Source organism: Amyelois transitella, chromosome 16 (assembly GCF_032362555.1).
Source record: "Amyelois transitella isolate CPQ chromosome 16, ilAmyTran1.1, whole genome shotgun sequence".
In the NCBI taxonomy this organism is placed as follows: domain Eukaryota; kingdom Metazoa; phylum Arthropoda; class Insecta; order Lepidoptera; family Pyralidae; genus Amyelois; species Amyelois transitella.
Window position 1 is genome coordinate 884,689 of NC_083519.1, and position 24,457 is coordinate 909,145.

The following is a 24,457-nucleotide window of genomic DNA, read 5'->3' on the forward strand; positions in this document are numbered from 1 at the left end:
ATAAAGCAGGACAATTTCAAAATGTAGCAGTTAGTATTGTGCTGGTCACAATTCTGTGAAATAGGGCATGCGACTGACAAAGTAGAAAGTAAAGACTGAGGGATAGGCCACGTTCAGCTATTTGGCTTTAAGATAGAATTGAGATTCAAATAGCCGCCTATCGCGTAAATTTCTTCTAATCACAAGTTCATAAGCCTATCCCTTAGTCGCTTTTTACGGCGTCCATGGGAAAGAGATGGAGTGGTATTTTATTATTTTTTCTATTAATGCCGGGAACCACACGGCACAAAGTTACAAGTTTACAAAGTTGATTAAAATAATTTACTTTTTAAAGTGGTCGGCTCGTCCGGTAACGAAATTATGTAATAACAAAAAAAAAAAACAAAAAGAAAAACATTGAAATATAAAACATGTATTTTATACAACAGACTAGGTATATGTCACAATGTCTTATGATAAATTTAATCCCATTCCTCTTCTGCAGTTATCCGCACGGCGTCTTTAGTTTTTTCCCACAATGTTTTTCTTAGTTCTTTATCTTTGACCAACCAGTGGTTAGGCCAAACGTTACAGAACTTCAAATACTCTCCGCTCACATTGTCAAAGTCTGGACTTGCTGCCAAATACGCCAGTTCAGCGCCAACGTCCTTTCTTTCCCTGCCGGTTATGTCAACAAACAATTTTGATACTTCACCAGTTAATGTATCAAGATTGCCGAATATATCAGTACCTCGAACCAAAAAAGGATCAAAACCATTTACGCTGACACCACAATTCTGCAGTCGTTCGTGTAATTCAACCGTGAATAACGAATCGGCTAGTTTTGATGTTCCCAGTGATGTTAGAACATTGTAGCGGCCTATATCATTCCAGTGATGAAAATCTATTTCACCGATATACATTGACGACGCTGTTCCAATTATTATTCTGCTCGGTGATGACAACTTCATCATAGGCACTAGTAGATAAGTCAGTAGGAATACACCAAAATAGTTCACTTGCATCGTCAGGTTTAAGCCATCATCAGTCAACCGATCTGAAAGGCCTACTGCTCCTGCATTGTTTATCAAAAAATCAATCCTGTCTTCATTATACAACTCATTTGCGAATCGTCTCACAGATTTCAGAGACCCCAAATCTACTCTTTTATAATTCACATCTTTATTGCCAGTTGTGTAAATCAATTTCTCTGTAGCTAACTTCAGTTTGGTTTCATTTCTACTAGCGATGATAACTTTGGCTCCATATTTGGCAAGTTCCTTTGCTGTTTCGTATCCTATACCAGCACTGCCGCCGGTCACAACAGCTATTTTCCCGTCCAACCTTGTTTTTAATTTACACATCTCACACACAACATCGCAAGAAGGATCAAACTCAAAGACTGGCGACCACATCCTGATTGGACCTGTTATTTTTATTACCAAGGCAAAAAGGGTTGACGTCCGTACTACAGATAGTCATTTTATAATCGCTTTGGGATTTACCGCTCGTGATCGCGCAAATAAATGGACAATAATCGTGCGTCAGAGGACAAAGATTTATCTACTATTCATGAGGTTTTTTTACTAGAATCGAAATGAACACTTGACGGTAGTAGACAATTTGTCATGCAATATACTTAGTTAAAAGCCGGTAATTATTATTGTACCTAATGGTATTTTGTAAGTTTAAAACTAAGTATATAATATAGCATAAAAGTCTCAAAAAAAGAAAAAAATCGACAGGCCACGTTCAGCTGGAATGGTTTAAAAATGGAATTGAGATATATACTACAATTTGCTAGGAAATAGTCCCACGCAAAGGCTATAAAAAGCCTTTAAGGAAAGAAGCAGGCACAATATATTTTTAAAATAATAAAGTCTTAATTTTCTAGACTGCCAGACACAAGATTATGTACAGTACAGATACAGACAGATGTATTTACTTTTTTTTTACGAGAATCCATGGTAATTATATGACGCAGTAAATGCAAATAAATGCATACACTCGCCAAATAAGAAGTGTGGATATTGCATCGCGTAGGTGTGTTGTGCCTACGCATACACTACCAGGCAAAATTATACCTATGATTAACTAGATACAAGTTAATCATATAATTTTTAATTTTTTTAATTTCATTTGTTGTCCATGTCTTTTTGTTCATAAATACAAACATACATAAAATCACGCCTTTTCCCGGAGGGGTAGGCAGAGACTAAATCTTTTCACTTGCCACGATGTCTGCATACTTATTTCGCTTCATCCACATTCATAACTCTCTTCATACAAGCTCTGCTGTTTTGTGCAAAAATACATTTCAAAATTAATTTATAGTTATGTGAAGAAAAACAAAATAATTAATAAGAATTAGTTTTGCTATTAATTATCTTTAATTGACGTTTTTGAAGAAAATGCTGCAGTGCAGTTTGTTACCACTTATTCTGCACAGACGCCTTAAAAGCGGCACTAAACTTGTTTTAAGTAATTTATTTGACGTCAAACAATGTTGTGAAACCAAAAGATATGATAATTATTAAGTAATGTACGAGATGTCCCAAAATAATGAATAAACATTATGAATTTGTATTTGACTTATTACTTAAAAATCGATGTGTAACGGAGGGGTAGACAGAGACTACATCTTTCTACTTGCCGCGATCTCCGCATACTTCTTTCGCTTCATCCACATTCAAAACTTTTCATGCAAGCTCGGCTATTTCGGGCATTCTAGACCTGACCCTTTGTCAGGACGTCCTTAATTTGACCAAGGTACCTCCCCACTCCTACCTTTCCATCTACACTCTACTTGTAAATTTGCCTAGTCAAACAACCTAAATAAATTGACTATATTTATTTTGTATCTGCTCCGACTGACTGTATTTGTTAAATATTTTTTTTTAATACTAAAAAGATCGCGTAATCGGCATAACGAATGGATGTCCACGTGTACATTATACTCGTATAAATAGTTGTTTATCAACTTATTACATCCTTTTTTACGGTCGAGTACCTCTTATCATTGGCACAATATATAGGTAAACGTAGCCGATTATGTAATTATATTAAAAACTAGCTGTTTCCCGCGATTTTGCATGTACGGCGCCTAACATGGCATCAGAGTTAGCTTAATCGCAACCAACATTTTTTTTTAATATTTTCAATGTACAGACATACTTTTCGTATTGGTTTATAATATGTATATTATTGTAATATCTCACGTAAATCATAAAACAGAATAATCTTTGTACGTAGTAAAGAGATGTTTATCAAAAGTGATTTAACGCTCGAAATGATTTTATGAGACATACGATCAAATTCAGTACTGAATGAACATTGTTCGAAGTGGAAATGAAGTGAAATAAACAAATTTACTGAAAATGATCATATTTTTAATGTGTTTCATAATATTGCATTCATTTATTTGTCAATCCGAGGTATGTTTTCTTTATTGGCATGTCGAGGTATGTTTTCTTTTTTGTATTGGTGCCGTGTGGTTCCCGGCACCAATACTAAATGGAATAGGACCACTCCATCTCTTTCCCATGGATGTCGTAAAAAGCGACTAAGGGATAGGCTAACAAACTTGGGACTGTCTTTAGGCGATGGGTTAGCAACCTGTCACTATTTTAATCTCAATTACTGTCTACCCTACAAGGGATATAGACGTGACCATATGTATGTACGTTCGTCTTAGTCTTTACACTTCAACAGTCCCACTTAAACTCCTCTTATGGCTTAGTCAATATACTTTCTACAAAAAATTTAATTACTATGTTTATTTCATTTTCCAGTTGGAACCGATACAGGAGCGTGCTACGATAACCAGTTATGACCCTAAATACGTGGTCAACCCCCAGGCCTTCACTGGCAGGGTTAAGAGGGGAGAGCCCTACAGGTCCAACATCAGTATGACCACGCTGCACCCTTGGGGTAATAACGTAACGGTAAGTTTAATTTGTTCATTTGGTAAATCTACCGCGTATCATAACGTATACTGTACGTGTGTGTACGTTGTGCCGTGTGGTTGCCGGCACTAATACAAAGAATAGGACCACTCCATCTCTTTCCCATAGATTTCATAAAAGGTGACTAAGGGATAGGCTTATATACTTGGGGTTATTTTTAGGCGATGTGTTAGCAACCTGTCACTATTTGAATTTCAATTCTACCATTTAGCCAAACAGCTGAGCGTGATCTGTATTTTCAAGACTGTTGGCTCTCCCTACCCCGCAAGGGATATGGACAGTACTTCCATGACACCTATTTTATATTTATACATATATACTTAGGCTTACAAACTTGGGATTTTTTTTAGGCGATGGGCTAGCAACCTGTCACTATTTGAATCTCAATTCTATCATTAAGCCAAATAGCTGAACGTGGCCATTCAGTCTTTTCATGACTGTTGGCTCTGTCTACCCCGCAAGGGATATAGACGTGACCATATCTATCTATCTACATACATACTTACAATCACATCTATATCCCTTGCGGGGCAGTAAGTATATAATATAATACTTTTGTAAAGGGATAAATTATAACTATTATAAAATACATTTAACGACAGCTCATGACGGTTAAGGCACTTTAGAAAAAGACTAGATGAATTCCAAGTTTATAAGCCTATCCCTTAGTCGCCTTTTGCTACATTATGGTCCTATTCTTTTTTTATAAGTACCGGGAACCACACGGCAACTAATAATTGTAACTACCTAAGCATAAATAACGTGTTACAGATGACTATCGTATACGCCAGCAAACGCACGGGGAACGATGTGCTTTTCCAAATGAAAGTTTGCGACGTATACAGACATCGTTGGTTGGAAGACTTCGTGCTGAAATACTTCGGCATGAGGAAGACTTGCCCTTTTCCAGCGGTGAGTCTTGCTTGTTTGTTCGTAATATCTTTATTGCATAGAAATTTACACAGTAACAAGAAAATACATAGTACAAAATTATACTTCTTCTTTTTCCTCCTGGCGCGAGTCTCAGTCAAATCCTCACCTTTCCTGAGAGGAGCCCGCTCCTTTGAATAGGACCCTGGATTGGACAAGGTTTTCACACGTAATGACTTCAATCTGCATTCGTACATTCATATAATCACGTCTATGTCCCTTGTGGGTAGACAGAGCCAGCAGTCTTGAAAGACGTACATGATGAAAGGCCACGTTTAGCTGTTAGGATTAATGATGGAATTGTGTTTCAAAATCTTGACAGGTTGCTAGCCTATCGCGTAAAAAAAAAGAATCCCAAGTTTATTAGCTTATCCCGTAGACGCCATTTACGACATCCATGGGGAAGACATGGAGCGGTCCTATTGTTTTTTATATTGGTGCCGGGAACCACACGGCACTTCGGCTATTTCGCTTTTTATTATGACGTAAAACTGGACTGCGATAGCTTCTCGCGCGATGAAAACGGCGTCGCGCGTGCGATACTATGGGGGCTGATCGACCAATTTTTATGGTAGAAAAAACATTTATTTTTTAACATTTTGCTACTTATTTTTATTAAAATCCACGTCCTTTTCATGGTCCTAATATTATGCGAATTTTGCAATAACGATTAAAAATTCACCCTGTATATATATGTATATGTATATAAATGTATGTTCGTCTGTTTCCACCAGGGCACCTACAGAGTAATCAACTTGGAGATACCTCCGAAGAATTACCCATTCCCGTTGCCGAAAGGCGAAGCCCTACTTTACTGGACTTTAACGTTGACCGAAACAAAACATGTAATTTTTAAAGTTTCGATAAAAATAAAAATTTGATCATAGAATTGTCTTCAGCTAAATTTACATATAGTTATGGTGCAGTTTTGACTGGTAGAGAATGCCATCTGTTGTTTAAAACTTAAAATATTTTTAATATTGGCTTGATAATAACTTATGTAATTACTTAAGGCAGAAGGACCTTTAAGTAGAGACTAAATAGATTAACCGACTTGGTATTACATGGATCTCACAACTTTTTACTGTAGAAAGACTGAGATACGAGACTTGGGTTTTTTACAGAATGTTTTTGATGGTTTACTTTTATATGCATAAGTAAACTCGCGCCTCATTCCGGGAGAGGTATTGGAGGAAGCTTGGGCCTATCTTGTCCTAATGACATTTTTATCCCTTACGGGGTAGACGGAGTCTACAGTCTCATAAAGATTGAAAGGCCACGTTTAGCTGTAGGGCTTAAGGATAATATTGAGATTCATCACATGATCGAATAAAAGATGAAACACAAGTTTTCCCCTTTCCCGACATTCCTAGTCGCCTTTTACGACATCCATGGGAAAGAGATGCAGTAGTCCTATTTGGGCTATCAAAGTGGCGGGAATCACAAGTCACTTCTAGCAATATGAAAATAACAAATTTCTTGTGTGGGAAGTCATAAATTTGATAAGAAAAATAAAAATCTATAAAATAATATCTTAAAAATATTTAATTCATGAGGCCCAACTTTTCATAATCTTGGAAATGTTAAATTCATAAGGCCCTCTTGATAAGATCAGCCGCTTTCTCCGCCATTGTGACGATCACAGAATTGGGGAACAAAGACACAGGCGAAGGTAGTATGCTGGCATCCATTACACGAAGGTTTGTCGTGGATTTTACTCTGGAATTTAATAAAATAATTGACAAATCATTAAACTATGTATGACCAGAGGCCGCGACTTCGTCCGCATAGATACCCTATCAATCCCGCGGGAACTCCGGAATAAAAAGAAGCTTATATGTTATTCTGGATCTTCAGCTACCTACATATCAAATTTCATCGTAATCGGTTCAGTAGTTTTTGCGTGAAAGAGTAACAAACATCCATGCTGACATACTTACAAACATTCGCATTTATAATATTAATAGGATATGAATAGGATAATACTAATAAAATAAAACTGGTAAGGTGCTAAATTATTAACATACATACATATAAACACGTCTATATCCCTTGCGGTGTAGACAGAGCCAAGACTGACAGGCCACGTTCAGCTATTTGGCTTTATGACAAGAATTGAGATTCAAATAGTTACAGGTTGCTAGCCCATCGCCTACCAAGAAGAGTACCAAGTTTATAAGCCTTTCCCTTAGTCGTAAGAAATAAGAAGAAACCTTAATTCGTTATCTACAACGGCCCCACTTCCCTGATGATGCTCTCAATAGACCAAAGTTTAGTCTTTCGGAAGACCAGTTGACCATGGATCCCTTGAGTAAATAAGAACGAACCTTAATTCGCTATCGATCACGCTCCCACCAGAACAGGTGCCCCCCACGTGGTGTCCAGTCACGGCCACTTCCCTGATGATGCACTCAATAGACCATGGCTTACTTTCGGAAGACCAGTTGACCGTGGATCCCTTGAGTAAATAAGAACGAACCTTAATTCGCTATCGACCACGCTCCCACCAGAACAGCTGCCTCCCACATGGTGTCCAGTCACGGCCACTTCCCTGATGATGCACTCGAGGTACTCGTCTGGGGGGGATTGAGGTTGGGTGGGGCGTGACAGCTTCAATACTTGAGACTTCTTGCTTTTAAGCCTAGTGGGAGGAAATTCGATTAGTCATCATGGTGTTTTCTTATATTAGTTTAGATTGACGATGGCCATTAAATTGGGAAATTCCTCCCATTAGCGATAATGGATCTAATATATATCTCTGGGAAGAAAACAGGAACCAGGACCCCAGGTCCGCTTATAACCAATATGTTGACGTTGGTGATACCATTTATACGGGATCCTACTTATATTAGGTATTTAAAACGTTGGTATTTTAAAATGGAAATGTTGAGGATACATACATACATAAAATCACGCCTCTTTCTCGGAGGGGTAGCAAGAGACTACCTCTTTCCACTTGCCACGATCTCTGCATACTTCCTTCGCTTCATCCACAATTCATACATCTCTTCATGCAAGCTCGGCGGTTTCGGGTACTCTTAACCTGACCTTTTACCAGGACGTCCTTTATTTGATCCCTAATGTCGAGGATGAAATAAATAATACATACATACATACATATGATCACGTCTATATCCCTAGTGGGGTAGACAGAGCCACCAGTCTTGAAAAGACTGATAGGCCACGCTCAGCTGTTTCGCTTAGTGATAGAATTGAGATTCAAATAGTGACAGGTTGCTAGCCCATCGCCTAAAAGAGGAATCCCAAGTTGATAAGCCTATCCTCCAGTCGCCTTTTACGACATCCGTGGGAAAGTGATGGAGTGGTCCTATTCTTTTTTGTAATGGTGCCGGGAACCACACGGCACGGCATTCTTGGCTTAAAATCAAGCAAAGCTATTATACAATTAAGAAAATCTTGAAAGACTGACTTTTTCCTTCTAAATGCGGCTCCAATTTGATCTTCCTTAGAATAGTTCCATAAGGACAGACATCGTTCCGGTCTCGGCCAGTGTATCCTGGCCCCTATCTCCTGGAATGGCTCAGAAGACACCAACTGCTCAGCTCTTCGCAATGCTGTGAAGAAGTAGAATTCTAATAATTAATAGGCAGTATAAAAAAATATTTTCTGACCAGTTAAAATAATTTTGATAGAGTAAGCGTAGGTATGAGTAGACCATTTATTTAAAATTAAGAAAACTTAGTTCATTTTATACATATCGCATCACCTGTGCATCCATTCTTAGTTTGGTCCAAAGGTTCGACTGGCACAGAAAACCTAATGGTATTGCTACGGCAAATCCACCTGCTGCACATTTCACGTGCACTGAGTTTAACATACATACATACATATAATCACGTCTATATCCCTTGCGGGGTATACAGTGCCAACAGTCTTGAAAAGACTGATAGGCCACGTTCAGCTATTTGACTTTAAGATAGAATTCAGATGCAAATAGTGACAGGTTGCTAGCCCATGGCCTAAAAGAAGAATCCCAAGTTTATAAGCCTTAGTCGCCTTCTACGACATCCATGGGAGAGAGATGGAGTCGTCCTATTCTTTTTTCTATTGGTGCCAGGAACTACACGGAGTTTAAATAAATAAATAATTAATTGGTCTTCATCAACACACCTTTTATTATACACTTGACATCACCTCCATCGTATAAATAGTTAGGATTCACTATAGGCGGTGATTTCGAACTCGTATCCCTGATGGTGACAGTCCCTCTACTCCTGGGCTGAGCGCACGAGGCCAGAAACATGAAGCCTTCCCGTTTATAGTCGTTGTGGAAAACGAACGTGTCGCGGAATACCTATAAAAAAATTGGGCAAACTATAAAGAAATCAGTAGGGTTAGTGCGAGTTTTACTCCATCAAATGCGTCGATCAAGTAAACGCGAATTTGTATGTGATTTGATCAGCGCCATCTAGTAGTAACGCGATGGCACTAATGCAATTTAATACAAATTCGTGATTACTTGAATACTCACACTAACCCTTCAGGTATCTTATACTCATGCTCTTTGGTCATTATCGACTTCAGAGTCATTATCGACTTCAGAGTCATTATCGACTTCAGAGTCATTATCGACTTCAGAGTCATTATCGACTTCAGAGTCATTATCGACTTCAGAGTCATTATCGACTTCAGAGTCATTATCGACTTCAGATGACCAGGAAACCTTACCTTGGGTTTATAATTGGACAGATCTCTTAGCAGCGTCTCGCTGGCTGTACCCATTGAGAACAGCATCAGAGCTGATGAGTTCTGGTACTCGATGCCGGCCATGGGTGCAAATGATAATAAACCTGAAAATTGTTAAGATAAATTGATTTTGGGATTGATATATAATGATCTTGGTACAAATAACTTATACAAATAGAATAGAAGAAGACCACTATATCTCTTTCCCATGGATGTCGTAAAAGGCGACTAAGGACCTATCCCTTGTGGTTCCCGGCACCAAAAGTAAAAATAATAAGACCGTTCCATCTCTTTCCCATGGAAATTGTAAAAGGCGACTAAGGGATAGGCTTACAAACTTGGGATTCTTTTTTAGCTTTTTGATAGAATTTAAATTCAAGTAGAGACAGGTTGCTAGCCCGTCGCCTAAAAGAAGAATCCCAAGTTTATAAGCCTATCCCTTAGTCGCCTTTTACAATTTCCATGGGAAAGAGATGGAGCGGTCTTATTATTTTTACTTTTGGTGCCGGGACACACACGGCACTGGGATAAAGCCAGGAATATTAGGAACAGGATTTATACCTTGGCCGCTCCAGAAATAGTCCCAAAACGTCCCGAAACTGAAGACTTTGGCCAGCGTAACGCTTATAGGTTTCTTGATGCTGACGTAGATTGGTATGTTCATGTGATCGTGAAGGTTTCTGCCTACCCTCTCGTTGGCTGATACGAGTTTTATCCTTAATCTGAAAGATGTTAGAGAATTTAATGATGTAAATATAGTGACAGGTGCGGAAAATATGCTTAAAATAGTTTGGTCATGCTGAGTGAAGGAATAAAAGCTGAATTACTAAGAAGGTATAACTCCAAGGTCAGGTGGAAACGTTTGAGAGAAAAGGTATGCATACTTACATACATATAGTCACGTCTATGTCCCTTGCGGGGTAGACAGATCGTAAAGTCTTGAAAAAAGGCCACGTTCAGCTATTTGGCTTAATGAGAGAATTGAGTTTTAAATGGTGACAGGTTGCTGGCCCATCGCCTACAAGAGGAGTCCCAAGTTGATAAGCCTAACCCCTAGTCGCCTTTTATGATATCTATGAGAAAGACACTGAGTGTTCCTATTCAAAAGTGCTGGAAACCACACGGCAATATCAATATAAATAGAAAAGGCAGAGCTTAGACTATTTTGACAAGAAATTTTTAATTTTCCTATATTATAATTGTTAATATTTTGTCGTCTCGATTTTGGGTCATCTTAACTTAGTTTTAGGGAAGTAGGTATGTACTTATCAACTGCAAAAATTCATACCTACCTAAGTAACTAAATTATTTTAAATCCATCTATTACATAACATACTTATTTGTTAAAAACATGAGTACCTTTAGTAGCTGGATTTTATAACATTTTTTTCTAAATTCTTCTATAGCCAAATAGCTGAACGTGGCCTTTCAGTCTAGTCAAGACTGTTAGCTCTGTCTTCCCCGTAAGGCATATAGACGTGATGATATGTATGTATGTATGTTTTCTAAATTTATATTATAGACTTTTTATTCCTGTGCGTTATATAATTTTAACTGAACGCACGCTGAGCTAAAATAGTTTGGTACGCATATAAATAATATAACCCGGAAATCACAGTAAGATAATCTATCTATTATTATTTCACTCCATCAAAATTGCATAACCAGAAAAATTGTGTCGGCCGCCCCGGCACTGAAACGACTTAATTGGATAACGAGACATTTCAACAAATCGTATTACGGCGTTGATGATGATGAAATAGTGTCAGTTATTTACTTCAGATCATAGTCTTAATGGATTTATTCAGTTGATAACAATATGTGACGAGTTTTTGTAAGATTCATAGATGATGATGATATGGATTTAAAAAAAAAAAACAAAAAACAATCTTAATGTTTAAGGGTCAGGCCGCGAAAATTGTCAATTGTATCACAAAAGTAACACAAGACATTTTGAGTTACCATAACACAAATGTAACCCAAAAGCAACGAACATTTTGGGTAAAGTTCGTTTCAGATTGGTGACTAAAATAACCTTAACGAATATAAGTAAGTAACTGTAGTAAAAATGAAGTAGGTAATGAAAAAGTAAATAAATAAATATATACGCGACAAATTACACAGATTGAGTAAGCCTCGAAGTAAGTTCGAGACTTTTGTTACGAGATACTAACTCAACGATACTAGGTATATTTTATAATAAATACTTATATTGACAAATATCCAAGACCCAGGCCAATCAGAGAAAGTTCTTTTCTCATCATGCCCTGGCCGGGAATCGAACCCGGGACCTCCGGTGACACAGACAAGCGCACTACCGCTGCGCCACAGAGGCCGTAAAAAAGGGTTTGAATAAAAGACTTTTGTAATTTTACCAATATTTTTAATTTCAAAAATATTATGAACACAACTAACTTTCTGTTGTACTGCACATACCACTACTACTAGCAGGGAAAACTTGTAGAATCCCGATTATCCGAAATTCCGATTATCCGGACTCGCGTCACGGCTCCAGTACCGCGCTACTAGACATGTGGGGACAAGTTTAAACGCGCCTCCGAATGTTTACTCCCGCTCTCATCTCAAAGAAGAGACTGACACTGAGGGTGAATGTCAAGGAACATCTCACGCAGAAGCTTTTGAAGCTCTAGAAATAGCTTTTAAGTGGTTTGAAAGACAGGAGAAATCGGATTCCTTACAGCTGTTACAACAGAAGCGCATCAGGGATTTGGCTGCAATGAAAAGATGTGATTCATTACGACAAAGATCAATAACAAGTAATTTTCAACCAAAATTGTAAATAACATTAATACATATTACAATGTCATTCATTATATTTGAACCACATATAAAAACCCCGCGTATATTTGGTTCTTTTATATCACTTGTGTACCACAGACATTGACCAGTAAAATTAACTCATCGCGGTTTGTAAATTTGAGAATATTTTTTTAAAGTAAATAGAATACTTAGGTAAACATTTTTTTAGGGCTCTCAAATAACGCAATACCTACAACCAAAACAATGACTTATATTTTTTCTGTTTGCCTATTGATCTGGCTGGAAGAAGCACGACGGAGAGGAATCAAACATCAATAATTATTATTTCAACGGGAGATTGTAGGTAGCACCATTTAAACTAAACGACTTTCAATTCACAGAATGTGAATGCGGCTTTACAAATCTATTGTGTTACGCAACACGTAAATTTGTGTTACAATAACACAGAAGTAATACAAGCGTAACACATATGTCATACAAAAGCAACACAAAAGTAAAATATTTAAAATATTTTTTGGTTATAACTTGGTTATTTATTACAATTAGACGCTTATGAGCGATTCCACGCACACTTTAAAACACTTTGCATAGAAATTCGGTACAAAAATAAACAAATCTCTGTTACTTACCTTCAAAATCACAATTTTAAATTTTTTATTCAATCAGAGCAAATTATGTAACGGACTTTCAAAATGCCTCCTGTGACAAAACAACATTGTCTGCCTTTTTTACATTTATATGTCGGTAACAGTGATGCCATATTAATACTTTGTTTTGCTATTTGGTAGTTTTAATCAAAACAATGGGTATAAATTCGTCACACAAAAAAAATGTAACACAAAAGTAAAACGCTTTTTTTTATTTTAAACTGTCGTCAAACAAGTTATATCTGGAATTTTTGCACCGGTATTACAGTAACAGTAGGGGCTATCATATTATTCTTCGATGGTAAACATATATTTAAGGTATACTTTACAATTTATGGAGTATATCTTCATAATGGTAGTTCGACAAAAAGCGACCAAAAGTCACACAAAAAAATTGACAATTTCGGCGGCCTTACCCTTAAACATACATACATACATACATACATATCATCACGTCTATATCCCTTACGGGGTAGACAGAGCCAACAGTCTTGAAAAGACTGAAAGGCCACGTTCAGCTATTTGGCTTAATGATAGAATTGAGATTCAAATAGTGACAGGTTGCTAGCCTGTCGCCTAAAAAAGAATCCAATGTTTGTAAGCCTATCCCTTAGTCGCCTTTTACGACATCCATGGGAAAGAGATGGAGTGGTCCTATTCTTTTTTTTTTTTTTTTTTTTATTGGTGCCGGGAACCACACGGCACTTAATGTTTAAATCAGACTTAAATCCAAACCCCAACTTTGAAAGCTAAGACTAAGATACTATAAAAATAATTTTGGTGACTGACAAAGAAGGTTGACAAACAATAGACAATAATTATTAATCTAAGAAGGCTGACGATACAATAATCGCAATTTTATTAACTAAGGCTGATATTTTATTCTGTTGGTATAAAAAAAACTGGTGGTGTAAGTATTACATAGCTTTAATATCACGTCTCTATCATTTACGGAGCAGACAGATCCAAGTCTTGAAAAGACTGAAAGGCCACGTTTAGGTGTAGGTTTAATGATGGAATTGAGACTCAAATAGTAACATCTTGCGAGCCCATCGCCTAAAAGTAGAATCCCAAGATACGTTTTTCGAAATCCATGAGAAAGAGATGAAGTGGTCCTATTCTTAATGGCCAGGAACCACACGGCAGTTTTAGTGAAGGATAAATACTTACCGTTCAATCAACTCTTTAGGCCCAATCCCTGAGTGCATCAAGAGTTGTGGAGATTTAATGGCGCCGGCAGACAGAATGATTTCTTTGTTGACGAAAATGTTGTCCAAATTTCGATGATTCTGAAGTATGTATAGAGATGATGCTGTTTTGTTTTCAAAGCGAATCTGCAAAATTAACTGCTTGTTTCATGTACATACATATGGTCACGTCTATATCCCTTGCGGGGTAGACAGAGCCAACAGTCTTGAAAAGAGTGAATGGCGACGTTCAGCTATTTGGCCTAATGATAGAATTGAGTTTCAAATAGTGACAGCTAACCATTCGCCTAATAAGAATCCCAAGTTTGTAAGCCTATCCCTTAGTCGCCTTTTACGATATGGGAAAGAGATGGAGTGGTCCTATTCTTTTTTTTATTGGTGCCGGGAACCACACATAATAATAAATTAATATGTATGTACGTACATACATACATGTCATCACGTCTATATCCCTTGCGGGGTAGACAGAGCCAACAATTTTGAAAAGACTGATAGGCCACGTTCAAATCAAATCAAATCAAATCGTATATATAGCTAGCCCATCGTCTAAAAAAGAATCCCAAGTTTGTAAGCCTATCCCGTAGTCGCCTTTTACGACATCCATGGAAAAGAGAAAGAAGCAAGGAATATAGAAATAACTATACGTGATATACTATGTAAATATCATTATCTATTTAAAAAAAAAATCGACTCTACTTTCAGTAAGAAAGTAAATAAAACTTTATAAAGTAACAGAGAATCTAGTAAGAATTTTAAAGTTTTAAGTATTGGAATACTTTATGTGTTTTGTTTTATAGCTTCACCTAAGTAGGTATCTTACCGAAATACCCTCTGTATTGAGCAGAACATGCAAATTCTTTCGTTTCAATGCCGGCTTCAGATACGCGTCGAGCGTTCCAAACCTCATACCATCTTTGACAGTGGCGGTTGGTTTCCGGAATATTGTGTGTTTGTCACTCCATCTCCTGGACGCTTCTCGGAAAGTCCTCATTAGGTCGTTGTGTTCGTCAATGAGTTTGAGTTTCATTGGTGCCTGTGAAGAGTAAAAAAAATCCCATTTAAAGTCATTTCATCAGGTAGATACTGAGATACCTGCTATTTAAATCTTAATTTTGTAATTTTTTTTTAATTCCACTATTTTAATCTTAATTTTATCATTAAGCTAAATAGCTGAACGTGGCCATTCAGTCTTTTCAAGACTGTTGGCTCTGTCTACCCCGCAAGGGATATATACGTGACCATATGTATGTATGTTTATTCATATAGTGACAGGTTGCTAGCCCATCGCCAAAAAAGAAAGGATCGCAATTTTATAAGCATATCCCTTAGTCGCCTTTTACGACATCCATGGGAAAGAGATGGAGTGGTCTTATCCTTTTTTGTTTTGTATTTGTGCCGGGAACCACACGGCACGGTGGTAAATAAAAGAAATGAAATTTCACATGAAAGCGAAGCCTTTGGCTGAAGTTAGTGACAAATATACATCTACCTACCTCCGACCCAGGACACACGCCATCTAGCGAGCAATGCCCTGAATCAAACTCGCTTTGGACCGTCCCAAATGCCTTGATAAAGTATGGCTGTAAGTCTTCTTGGGTCCAACCTTTGAATCCCAACCGAGCCCACTTTTTGTACTCCTCGGGAAGACCAAGGCCGTGCATCAGGAAGTTGATCTGGCCTGATCCACCCAGGCCTTTACCTCGGGGGATTATTTGGGTCTAAAAATGATTTTTCTAACTGTTAAATCAATATTATAACATTCTGCGTTACTCTTCTTCCTCAACGTTAATTCCGGTTACATTTTTAACGCCAGATCCTGGATTGGGTAAGTCAGGTTTTCACGGAAAGCGATTCCTGTCTGACCTCCGCAACCGTTGCAGGGGAACCTAACCCATATTGGATCGTGGTAAAAGCTGAACTAGATGGAGGTCAGACTAAAATTTATTAATATTGGTTGTATGTGAATTTAAGTTCATTGCAGTACGAAAGCCGACCGCCTGATCTACATTTTGAATGCAAAAATTTAATGTCATAATATAATGTAAGTCTATAAGTTTTCACAACATTAACAAATATATTTTAAATATTTTTACCTGACGCCATAGCCCGAACGCGGAATACTTTTGCGGCGTCGTCCTAACAGACCAGTCGTTTGGCCCTTGCTGTGCGGCTGTTGGTGTCAGAGGTATCTTGGTGAAGTATCCCATGTAGCCTCCAGCTTCTATCAGTAGTACTTTCGTCTTAGGGTCTTCAGATAATCTGGACGCTAGCACGCATCCTGCGGTGCCGGCGCCTACTGCAGTAAAATAGCAATTTCTCGTTTTGTAGAAAAATTCTATTGTGGTTTACATGAAGGCGCTAAGTTACTTAATTTAGGCATATAAATATTGACTGGCTGGAATATTTTGGATTGATCATGTTTACAAACATGTCCAGTTGCCTGAATGTGCAGATTCCTCACGAATTTTTCCCTTACCTCAACTCCAGATAATAGGCATCGGTTAGTAGCTATTCAAACTAACATACATACATAAGTTTGAAAAAAAATTATTACATTTGGGATTCGAACCCGTGCCTTTCTGCGCATCTTGCATTTTAACCGGGAACCTACAGATTCGACCATCAACATGTCGGACATCCTCTTTCTGATCCATTCGACACCAAATCTATACTTTGTAATTAATATCAGACTCATTGAAAAAAGGTCAATGTAACACTAACCCAGAACCCTATTATAGATTCGTTTCTGTGACCATTGCAAAGGTTTTGCTATAGCATTTTTTAAGGCGTTTAAATATAAAAAAAATAAATTACTTACCGATAATATAGTCGTATCTTTTTTCCGGCTTCACTATAACACTAGTGTAAATATTCGCGTATTTTTGATACACAACATACGATATAAACGCGATAAAAACACCAAATATGTAGGAATATATAGGCATTCTTATTTTATATTATGTATTATTGATAATTTATTTAATACACTGTAAGTAATCATAGTTTCATGTTAAAGAAAGCTATTTCATTATATTACTAATGCATGCTGAAATAAAGCAGTTTATACAGCGCGGGTAATTGAATTAGGCAGGGGTATCAAACAGTTTTATTTTTACTTCTAAATAAATATAATTTAGGCATTTTTAATAGTAATTTATTAATATAACTACTGGATTTATGTTAGTAATTAATTCAGTATTTTCCAATTTTTTTTAATCTAAACGTTTTAAAGAAGAACATGAATGCATGACTCCCAATCAACGCACAGCCCACACCACTGAGTCTAGACTTGAAATTTGACATATAGGTTTTATGTGGTCTAGGGGTGCACTAAGAGAAGATTTCCCGAAATTCCCGCGGGACCGGCAGTTATGGTGATTTTTAATTTAACCCGACCCATCAATATCAAAATACAAACTCAAATTTTATAAAACTTTTAAGCTAATATTGTTTATTGTTATTTTTTAATTAAACAGATATTTTTCCAAAAGTTGAGAACATCTGTAAAGACTTAAGAGGATTAACATGGTCTACAAAATCAATACATTCTTTATAGTGACCTATTAATCACCTGATAGGTTTGCAAATTTTACTGTTTTAACCACCGACCAAAAAGAGGGGTGTTCAAGATATGTCAGCGAGTAAACTAAGGGCACAAAAAATTAAACATGGAACACCAAGTTGAATTACATTTTCTTTCCATGGGTCAAAAAGTTTATTTAAACTTAACACCTTTTAGTTTCAGTTAATATATTGGATAAACATAAGTTAGTAAAGTCACGGGTTACACTTTAATTCATCAAGGTTACACTGGAATTTTTAAGTAACCTATAATAAACTGAGTTGATCTCACTGGAACTTGACTAAACATTGATTGATTTGAGTAAAAATCTGTTGGATGCAAAATGACAATGATGTTACAATAAAACTCAGTTATAAAAATAAAATGCGTATAATCAAGACTTGTATAACTAGAAAATTATAACTCCACATCGCCTCCATCCTCTATCATTTCCCCGGTCGCGGGTACCATGACCGGTGCCTCGATGACCTGCTTGCGGCCTTTAGCGTCTACAACCTCAATGGTTTCAGGTTCAACCATTTCAATGTCTTCTTCTTCAGCTGCACGTTGTTTGAGGCCAGCAGCTGGTGATCTGAAAAATTAAATTTTTCATGAAGACATGGCTATTATCGGTGTACATGAAATCTCTGTGAAGCAAAAGAGGATGTGGTGACCAAAATTGAAAAGGGTATGTTGAGATTTGGCCATGTTGGGAGGTGGAGAGTGGATCCTCAACTTTGAGATTTGTCTTTGAAAATTAACTTTGATGATGAAAATGAAGCAGTTTTAGTCTCAGTTGCATCCTCACCACTCTGAAGAGCAGCCTGGGGTATGCCTTTGACCAGCGAACCTGGATTAGAGGAGTCAGGCTTTTTGTATACATAGCGAATCCCATCAGACCTCTGCAACCTTTGCAGAAGACCTTAACCCGTATTGGACAGTTGCTTGAGAGTTTACTCAATGATAACCCTCACCAATTAAAAATTGGTTAGTATAAAAACTAATGTACATAACTTCCAGACCTATGTCAACAATTGAGATACAAACAGACTTGATGCAGTAGAAATAAATAGTTATGTAAATGTAAATTTTGTCTGAATAAAAGCTTATATTATTATTATTAACATAACTTTGAAAAACATGCAGCTCTGTTGTTGTATTAAATGTAAAATAGCTGATAAATTACCTAATAAGTGAAATATCCCTTTGGACTTCTCTGACATCCCTCTGCCATTCGACTTCGCGTCCCTTCCTCAATCTCTGCATGATGTAATTATTTGACCTCTTCTGTCTTATCTCCTCGACTCTCTTCATAGCTTCTATGGTCTTATTCCACAATTCCCTGTTGTATTTCACTGGGACGTGACGACGCTTTTCAAACTCAAATGATGGGTCAATAGCCAGCTCCTTGCCTGCAGTCTTACGGTAGGCTTTGGTCCATTTCGTTTTACGCGGGTTCTTCTTCTTCTTAAACGCCGCATGGCATTTCGATCGACAAAATCTGAAAATCTAATATCAACATTGGTTAGGGTTGCATTACATGAGATAATTCTATTAACATGGGGTTATATATGAAAATTGACCTACCTTACAATCATTTCTCACAAATTGAATGCCATGGCCAGGATATATCCTGGAGGAGCAGAAATAACAAGTTTCTATACGCATTTTTACACGTGCATGTATTTATTGTTAGATAGCACGCCAGAAAGAAAATAAAGTGAAGTGGACTGGACTGGTCTGGTGATTGGAGTGGATGACATTGACAGTGACAGCTGCACTGAATGTTATCAATGTCACTTTAGTTTTTATTTATTTATTATTTTGATATTTAATACCCATTTCATAATATTTAGGCGACAATGTGTAAGTATTGATTTACTTAATTAAACGAATGGTTACGTAATTATATTTTGGAAGTAATAGCACTAGCGACATCTATTGTTAAGTAGTTAATTATATAAGAATAGTGCTTTTTTTTCAGTAACCTTAACTATTCGGCAAAAGATGTCGCTACTTGTTTCGATTAAAAAGTAATTTTTTTTAGCATCTTGCTGTACGACACTGTACGTCCATGTTTGTTTGTTATTAAATTTTCCAGACTTGTTGACATGGCATGACCGTCCTAAGAATGAGGACTCCTCCCTTGAAGGTTGACTTGTTTGTGACCACGATCTGGAGCGGTGCTTGGTGTGAAACGACTCGCGTCTGATGTTTGCAACTTTATACGGGAACAGCCTGGATCATGAACAAACATAGGTACGTTGCCATAACTGAACGTCATCGACATATTTCACGATATTTTTCATTACAGAAATATCAAAACTTGTAATTCCAATTATTTTTCTGCTGTCGTACTTAAAAAACAGCTTATAAACTTAAAACAGTTAACTAAAATACAGACATACATAAAATCACGCCACCTTCCCGGAGGACTCCATATTCTTACCACTTGTCACGATCCTACTTATTTATTTCGCTTCATTCACATCCTCTACTTTTTCATTTCATGCAACCTCATCGTTGTCGGGTAAGTACTTTAGGCATTTCTTAAAATTTCTGTTAATACAAAATAAGTTAGACAATACTTATTTACAGATCATCATCAGAAAAAATGAACCCAATTAAGAACGACTGTTAGCCGTGTCTTTTTGTCACGACGGCAGTGATTTAATCGACATATTTTGGCCTAAACACTAAAGTATCCTAATTTAGTAGTGACGAGACGTGATTCTAATCAAAAATGTAACAAAATAAGCATGATAATGAGACGCCGAGGTGGTCTGCGGCGAGATTCGTGCGCGGATTAAACATGACTAGTTTATAACTCGGGTCGGGTCATTATTAACTGATTATCCCTTTGTGCGAACGCGTTTTGAATAGACATATCTCGTATTAGGCTAATGGATAATTTGTCTCGAAATAATGGTAACAATTGAATTGATTTCTAATGCACTTCTAGTAAATACGTATTTATTTAATACATCCATACATATAATCACGTCTATATCCGTTGCGGGGTAGACAGAGAAACAGTCTTGAAAAGACTGAAGGACCACGTTTATTTGTGTGGCTCATCACATCACCTATAAGAAAATCCCAAATTTATAAGCCTCTTCCTAAGTCTTCTTTTACAACATCCGTGGAAAAGATATGGTGTAGTCATTAGCGCCAGGAACCATACGGCACTTATTAATTACTAGCTGTGCCCGCGACTTCATCTGCGTGAATAGTTATTTTGGGCATCATTGAAGCCGTCAAGGATAAATAATTTTGCCCATTTTTTCACGTATTCCATTATTTTTCTGCTTCTTATAGTTGCAGCGTGATGTTATATAGCCTAAAGCCTTCCTCAATAATTGGTCTAATCAACGCAAAAAGAATTTTTTAATTAGAACCAATAATTCCTGAGATTAGCGCGTTCAAACAAACGAACTCTTCAGCTTTATAATATTAATAATATAATATAATATAGGTAATATAGATTCACTAGTCGGATATTTGAAATTTCGACCACAGCGCTGTAAAAGTTTCGCAGCCTCAATCTTATTCACTTATTTGCTGAGTTTTTTTTTGCAAACCGCGGCGGCATGCAAGTACATATTAATGCAAGCAACGTGTCAGAAGAATTGCATCGGCGTTAGGTAACGCACCGCACATTCTTAAGGCCTGCGTGCCTCGGTTCCCACGATATTCGGGCATTTGCATATTAGTGTGACCAACCTAAAAATAAAATTATAAGTGGACTACAGACATGCATCTTGTTGGTTGGCGCGTTTTGATTCAACTGACTTAATCGATGATTTGTCGTCAATAGACGCAGGAGAGCCAATAACGCTTTTTAATAAACTTGGACTCTTATTTAAGACTAGCTGTGCCCGCGACTTCGTCTGCGTGGAATAGTTATTTTGGGCATCATTGAAGTCCTCAAGGATGAATAATTTTCTCTGTTTTTTCACATTTTCCATTATTCTTCGCCCGTAATATAGCAGCGTGATGTTATACAGCCTAAAGCCTTTCTCGATAAATGGCCTATTCAACGCAAAAAGAATTTTTCAATTCGAACCAGTAGTTCCTGATATTAGCGCGTTCAAACAAACAAACAAACAAAGTCTTCAGCTTAGTAATATTAATATAGATGATGGGCTTGCAACCTGTCACTATATGAATTGAGGTAGATGAAGACCCAGAATAACATATAGGCTACTTTTTATCCCGAAGTTACCAGGGGATTGAGAGGGTTTCCATGCGGACGAAGTCGCGGGCGGCCTCTAGTGTGATAATACTTAAATATGTACATACATACATACATATGGTCACATCTATATCCCTTGCGGGGTAGACAGAGCCAACAGTGTTGAAAAGACTGAATGGCCACGTTCAGCTATTTGGCTTAATGATAGAATTGAGATTCAAATAGTGACAGGTTGCTAACCCATCGCCTAAAAAAGAATCCCAAGTTTGTAAGCCTATACCTTAGTCGCCTTTTACGACATCCATGGGAAAGAGTTGGAGTGATCCTATTCTTTTTTTGTATCGGTGCCGGGAACCACACGGCACGGTATAATAAATATGTATGTAGAGTAAAGTTTCACTGCATACAACGGTAACTTTAAAAGTCACATTAATTCACTCATCGTCACAGTGCATTGTGTATTCCTACTGCTTGTATGCAAATTCCGTAACGTGCGATATTTTTCCCCCGAGCCGTGGCAGGAGTAATGCGAGATGCATTCGCCTCGGGTATTTAAAAAGTCATGTTCTATTTTTAAAACTGACAAATGATGTGACATACTCAGCGCATTGATAGATATTTTTCGCGCCTTTTTGTGTAAATGACACAAAGATATTGTGTCATTTAACCTCTCAGATGCTAAGCGCCCGTACTACCGAGACGCTAGAACTGCGGCGGATTTGAACGAAAAATGAAGCGCGCGACTTGTTTCAGAATTTGATGAAAATATAGGAATATTTGCTTTGAAGTTAATAAAACACTTTTGTTCAGTCAAAGCTAGATATGTATTGAATATTATAACACCATATTATAGCAAATAAATTAATTTCATTTTACTTTATTAGACTTTTAGTTACAACATTCAACAAAAACACTTGCGCGATCTATAGTTGTCTTTATTTCCACATTATAACCACATAAAATTAGTTTTTAGGTATTATATTATCAAGATAAACTTCATATTTATCTTATTTTTAATAAATAACACAGTAAACATAATATCTAGTTCACTATATTATGAAAATAAAATTGAAAATATTTTACAATTTAAAATAATATCTGATATTTTCTAAACAAACCATGGCAACCGTTGCTATGGCGTACATAAAGAAGGTTGCCTACAACACCTACTATTATTTTTAAAAAATATAATAAATGTTCAGAGTCACGTATTTAATAATGTGTTTATAGGTAAAGACATACAGCTTAACCTGTAAGGTTACAGGGTAGATAATGCCAAAAGACTTAATATATAAAAGTTATAAATTGCCATAATATATCTACGCCTTTAGATTCATTAAGCTAGTAACCATTAGAGCTGAACGTGGCCTTTCACTCTTCTCAAGACTGTTGGCTCTGTCTACGCCACTAGGGATATAGTTGTGATTATATGTATGTATGGTGGAAATTAATTACCTCATTCTAAAATGCCGAGAACCACATGACATTTAAGAATCTATCCTATTACAATGATGGGAATATTTGAGATGATTATCATATTATCAATTAGAATTCATTTGTTCGACTGTAACTAAACCTTAGCAGTATACTAACACGGTCCATGAATGAAGTTTAAAAAACAATTTATACGTATCTTCCATGTTTGATATCTCTTTCATTTTGTTGATGTGAGTCGCTGCCATTGACTTCGATGGATAATGATATTAGATTAAAATTGAAAAGAGTTATAAAGATGGATGAAGCGAAGGAAGTATGCAGTGATCGTGGCAAGTGAAAAGATGCAGTCTCTGCCTACCCCTCCGGAAATTTTGTGTAAGTACTCGTATGTATGTATTAAAATGCAGAGAAATTATTTATTTTATTTAAAACGTGTGATTCTTCTTCTAGGTTATGGATTAGGGATAAACTTCTTACACGTAGCGCCAATACTCAAAGGAATCGAAGACCAAGTAGGTGGAAGGCTAGATGATGGAATTGATTGTACTGCTGCTGCAGTGGAGTTTGTTTCGCCGCTTCTTCTACACATGCGCTTTGGAAGCAGTAGGTAGGTAGTAGATAGGTATAATTAAATTTAAGTTATACGACCGCAGTACCTTGGACATCAGTATCCAATTTTGAAAATAAAACTAAGTATTCTATTGACTAGGTTCAGAGAAAGTTACTTAAAGAAGAAAAGCCTATTGATTGAAAGAAGAACCCCAAGTGATAAGCTTTTTTCTTGATTGACTTTAACGATCTATTTACAAATGAAAATATGTATTTTCTTTGCCTGATAGATAAATAAGAATTGCACTATTAAACATTATTTAGATCGTGTTTTAAATTAAAAAAAGAACAAGGACGTATAGAATTGGTTTGATATTTTAGAAAAATTATAAAAAGCTAAGAATAAGAATGCAAGTATTTATGAAAAGCCAAAAATGTGTGTTAACATTGACTTATTATTTCTTTAATCTAGTGCGTTGGACAAGTCAATGACCTCA

General features: G+C 36.8%; 4 protein-coding genes across 4 annotated transcripts; 1 reads left to right on the top strand and 3 right to left on the bottom strand.

Annotated features, from left to right (window-relative positions):
• Positions 1-445: 445 nt before the first annotated feature.
• Positions 446-1,434, bottom strand: LOC106136117 (retinol dehydrogenase 13-like). The gene has a single exon (XM_013336566.2). The coding sequence runs from the start codon at positions 1,392-1,394 to the stop codon at positions 462-464; it is 933 nt and encodes a 310-aa protein (XP_013192020.2). The 5' UTR covers positions 1,395-1,434; the 3' UTR covers positions 446-461.
• A 1,855-nt stretch (positions 1,435-3,289) lies between these two features.
• Positions 3,290-5,755, top strand: LOC106136113 (uncharacterized). Its single transcript, XM_060948623.1, has 4 exons — positions 3,290-3,413; positions 3,771-3,923; positions 4,716-4,856; positions 5,609-5,755. The coding sequence occupies exons 1-4, from the start codon at positions 3,357-3,359 to the stop codon at positions 5,753-5,755; spliced, it is 498 nt and encodes a 165-aa protein (XP_060804606.1). The 5' UTR covers positions 3,290-3,356.
• Positions 5,756-6,463: 708 nt separating this feature from the next.
• On the bottom strand, positions 6,464-17,162 carry LOC106136114 (neither inactivation nor afterpotential protein G). The gene is made up of 11 exons (XM_013336561.1): positions 17,036-17,162; positions 16,311-16,513; positions 15,711-15,935; positions 15,038-15,250; positions 14,180-14,343; positions 10,143-10,303; positions 9,564-9,685; positions 9,006-9,189; positions 8,305-8,449; positions 7,354-7,515; positions 6,464-6,593 (listed from the first exon to the last, which is right to left on the bottom strand). Exons 1-11 carry the CDS (start codon positions 17,160-17,162, stop codon positions 6,464-6,466), a joined length of 1,836 nt encoding a protein of 611 aa, XP_013192015.1.
• A 988-nt stretch (positions 17,163-18,150) lies between these two features.
• LOC106136119 (probable ribosome biogenesis protein RLP24) lies at positions 18,151-19,524 on the bottom strand. Its single transcript, XM_013336568.2, has 3 exons — positions 19,367-19,524; positions 18,966-19,288; positions 18,151-18,371 (listed from the first exon to the last, which is right to left on the bottom strand). The coding sequence occupies exons 1-3, from the start codon at positions 19,445-19,447 to the stop codon at positions 18,197-18,199; spliced, it is 579 nt and encodes a 192-aa protein (XP_013192022.1). The 5' UTR covers positions 19,448-19,524; the 3' UTR covers positions 18,151-18,196.
• Between the last annotated feature and the right edge of the window lie 4,933 nt (positions 19,525-24,457).

Bases quoted from the DNA above. Each gene is read 5' to 3' on its own strand.
- LOC106136114 (XM_013336561.1), bottom strand. From the start codon at position 17,162: ATGCCTATATATTCCTACATATTTGGTGTTTTTATCGCGTTTATATCG. The intron at 9,190-9,563 runs GTAAGGTTTCCT...ATTTTTTTATAG, and splicing joins TGTCCAATTATAAACCCAAG to GTATTCCGCGACACGTTCGT. The intron at 8,450-9,005 runs GTGTGTTGATGA...ACTTCTTCACAG, and splicing joins TGTCAAGTGTATAATAAAAG to CATTGCGAAGAGCTGAGCAG.
- LOC106136117 (XM_013336566.2), bottom strand. From the start codon at position 1,394: ATGTGGTCGCCAGTCTTTGAGTTTGATCCTTCTTGCGATGTTGTGTGT.
- LOC106136119 (XM_013336568.2), bottom strand. From the start codon at position 19,447: ATGCGTATAGAAACTTGTTATTTCTGCTCCTCCAGGATATATCCTGGC. The intron at 19,289-19,366 runs GTAGGTCAATTT...TGTTGATATTAG, and splicing joins TTGTGAGAAATGATTGTAAG to ATTTTCAGATTTTGTCGATC. The intron at 18,372-18,965 runs GTAATTTATCAG...TTAATTTTTCAG, and splicing joins AGGGATATTTCACTTATTAG to ATCACCAGCTGCTGGCCTCA.
- LOC106136113 (XM_060948623.1), top strand. From the start codon at position 3,357: ATGATCATATTTTTAATGTGTTTCATAATATTGCATTCATTTATTTGT. The intron at 3,414-3,770 runs GTATGTTTTCTT...TTCATTTTCCAG, and splicing joins CATTTATTTGTCAATCCGAG to TTGGAACCGATACAGGAGCG. The intron at 4,857-5,608 runs GTGAGTCTTGCT...TGTTTCCACCAG, and splicing joins AGACTTGCCCTTTTCCAGCG to GGCACCTACAGAGTAATCAA.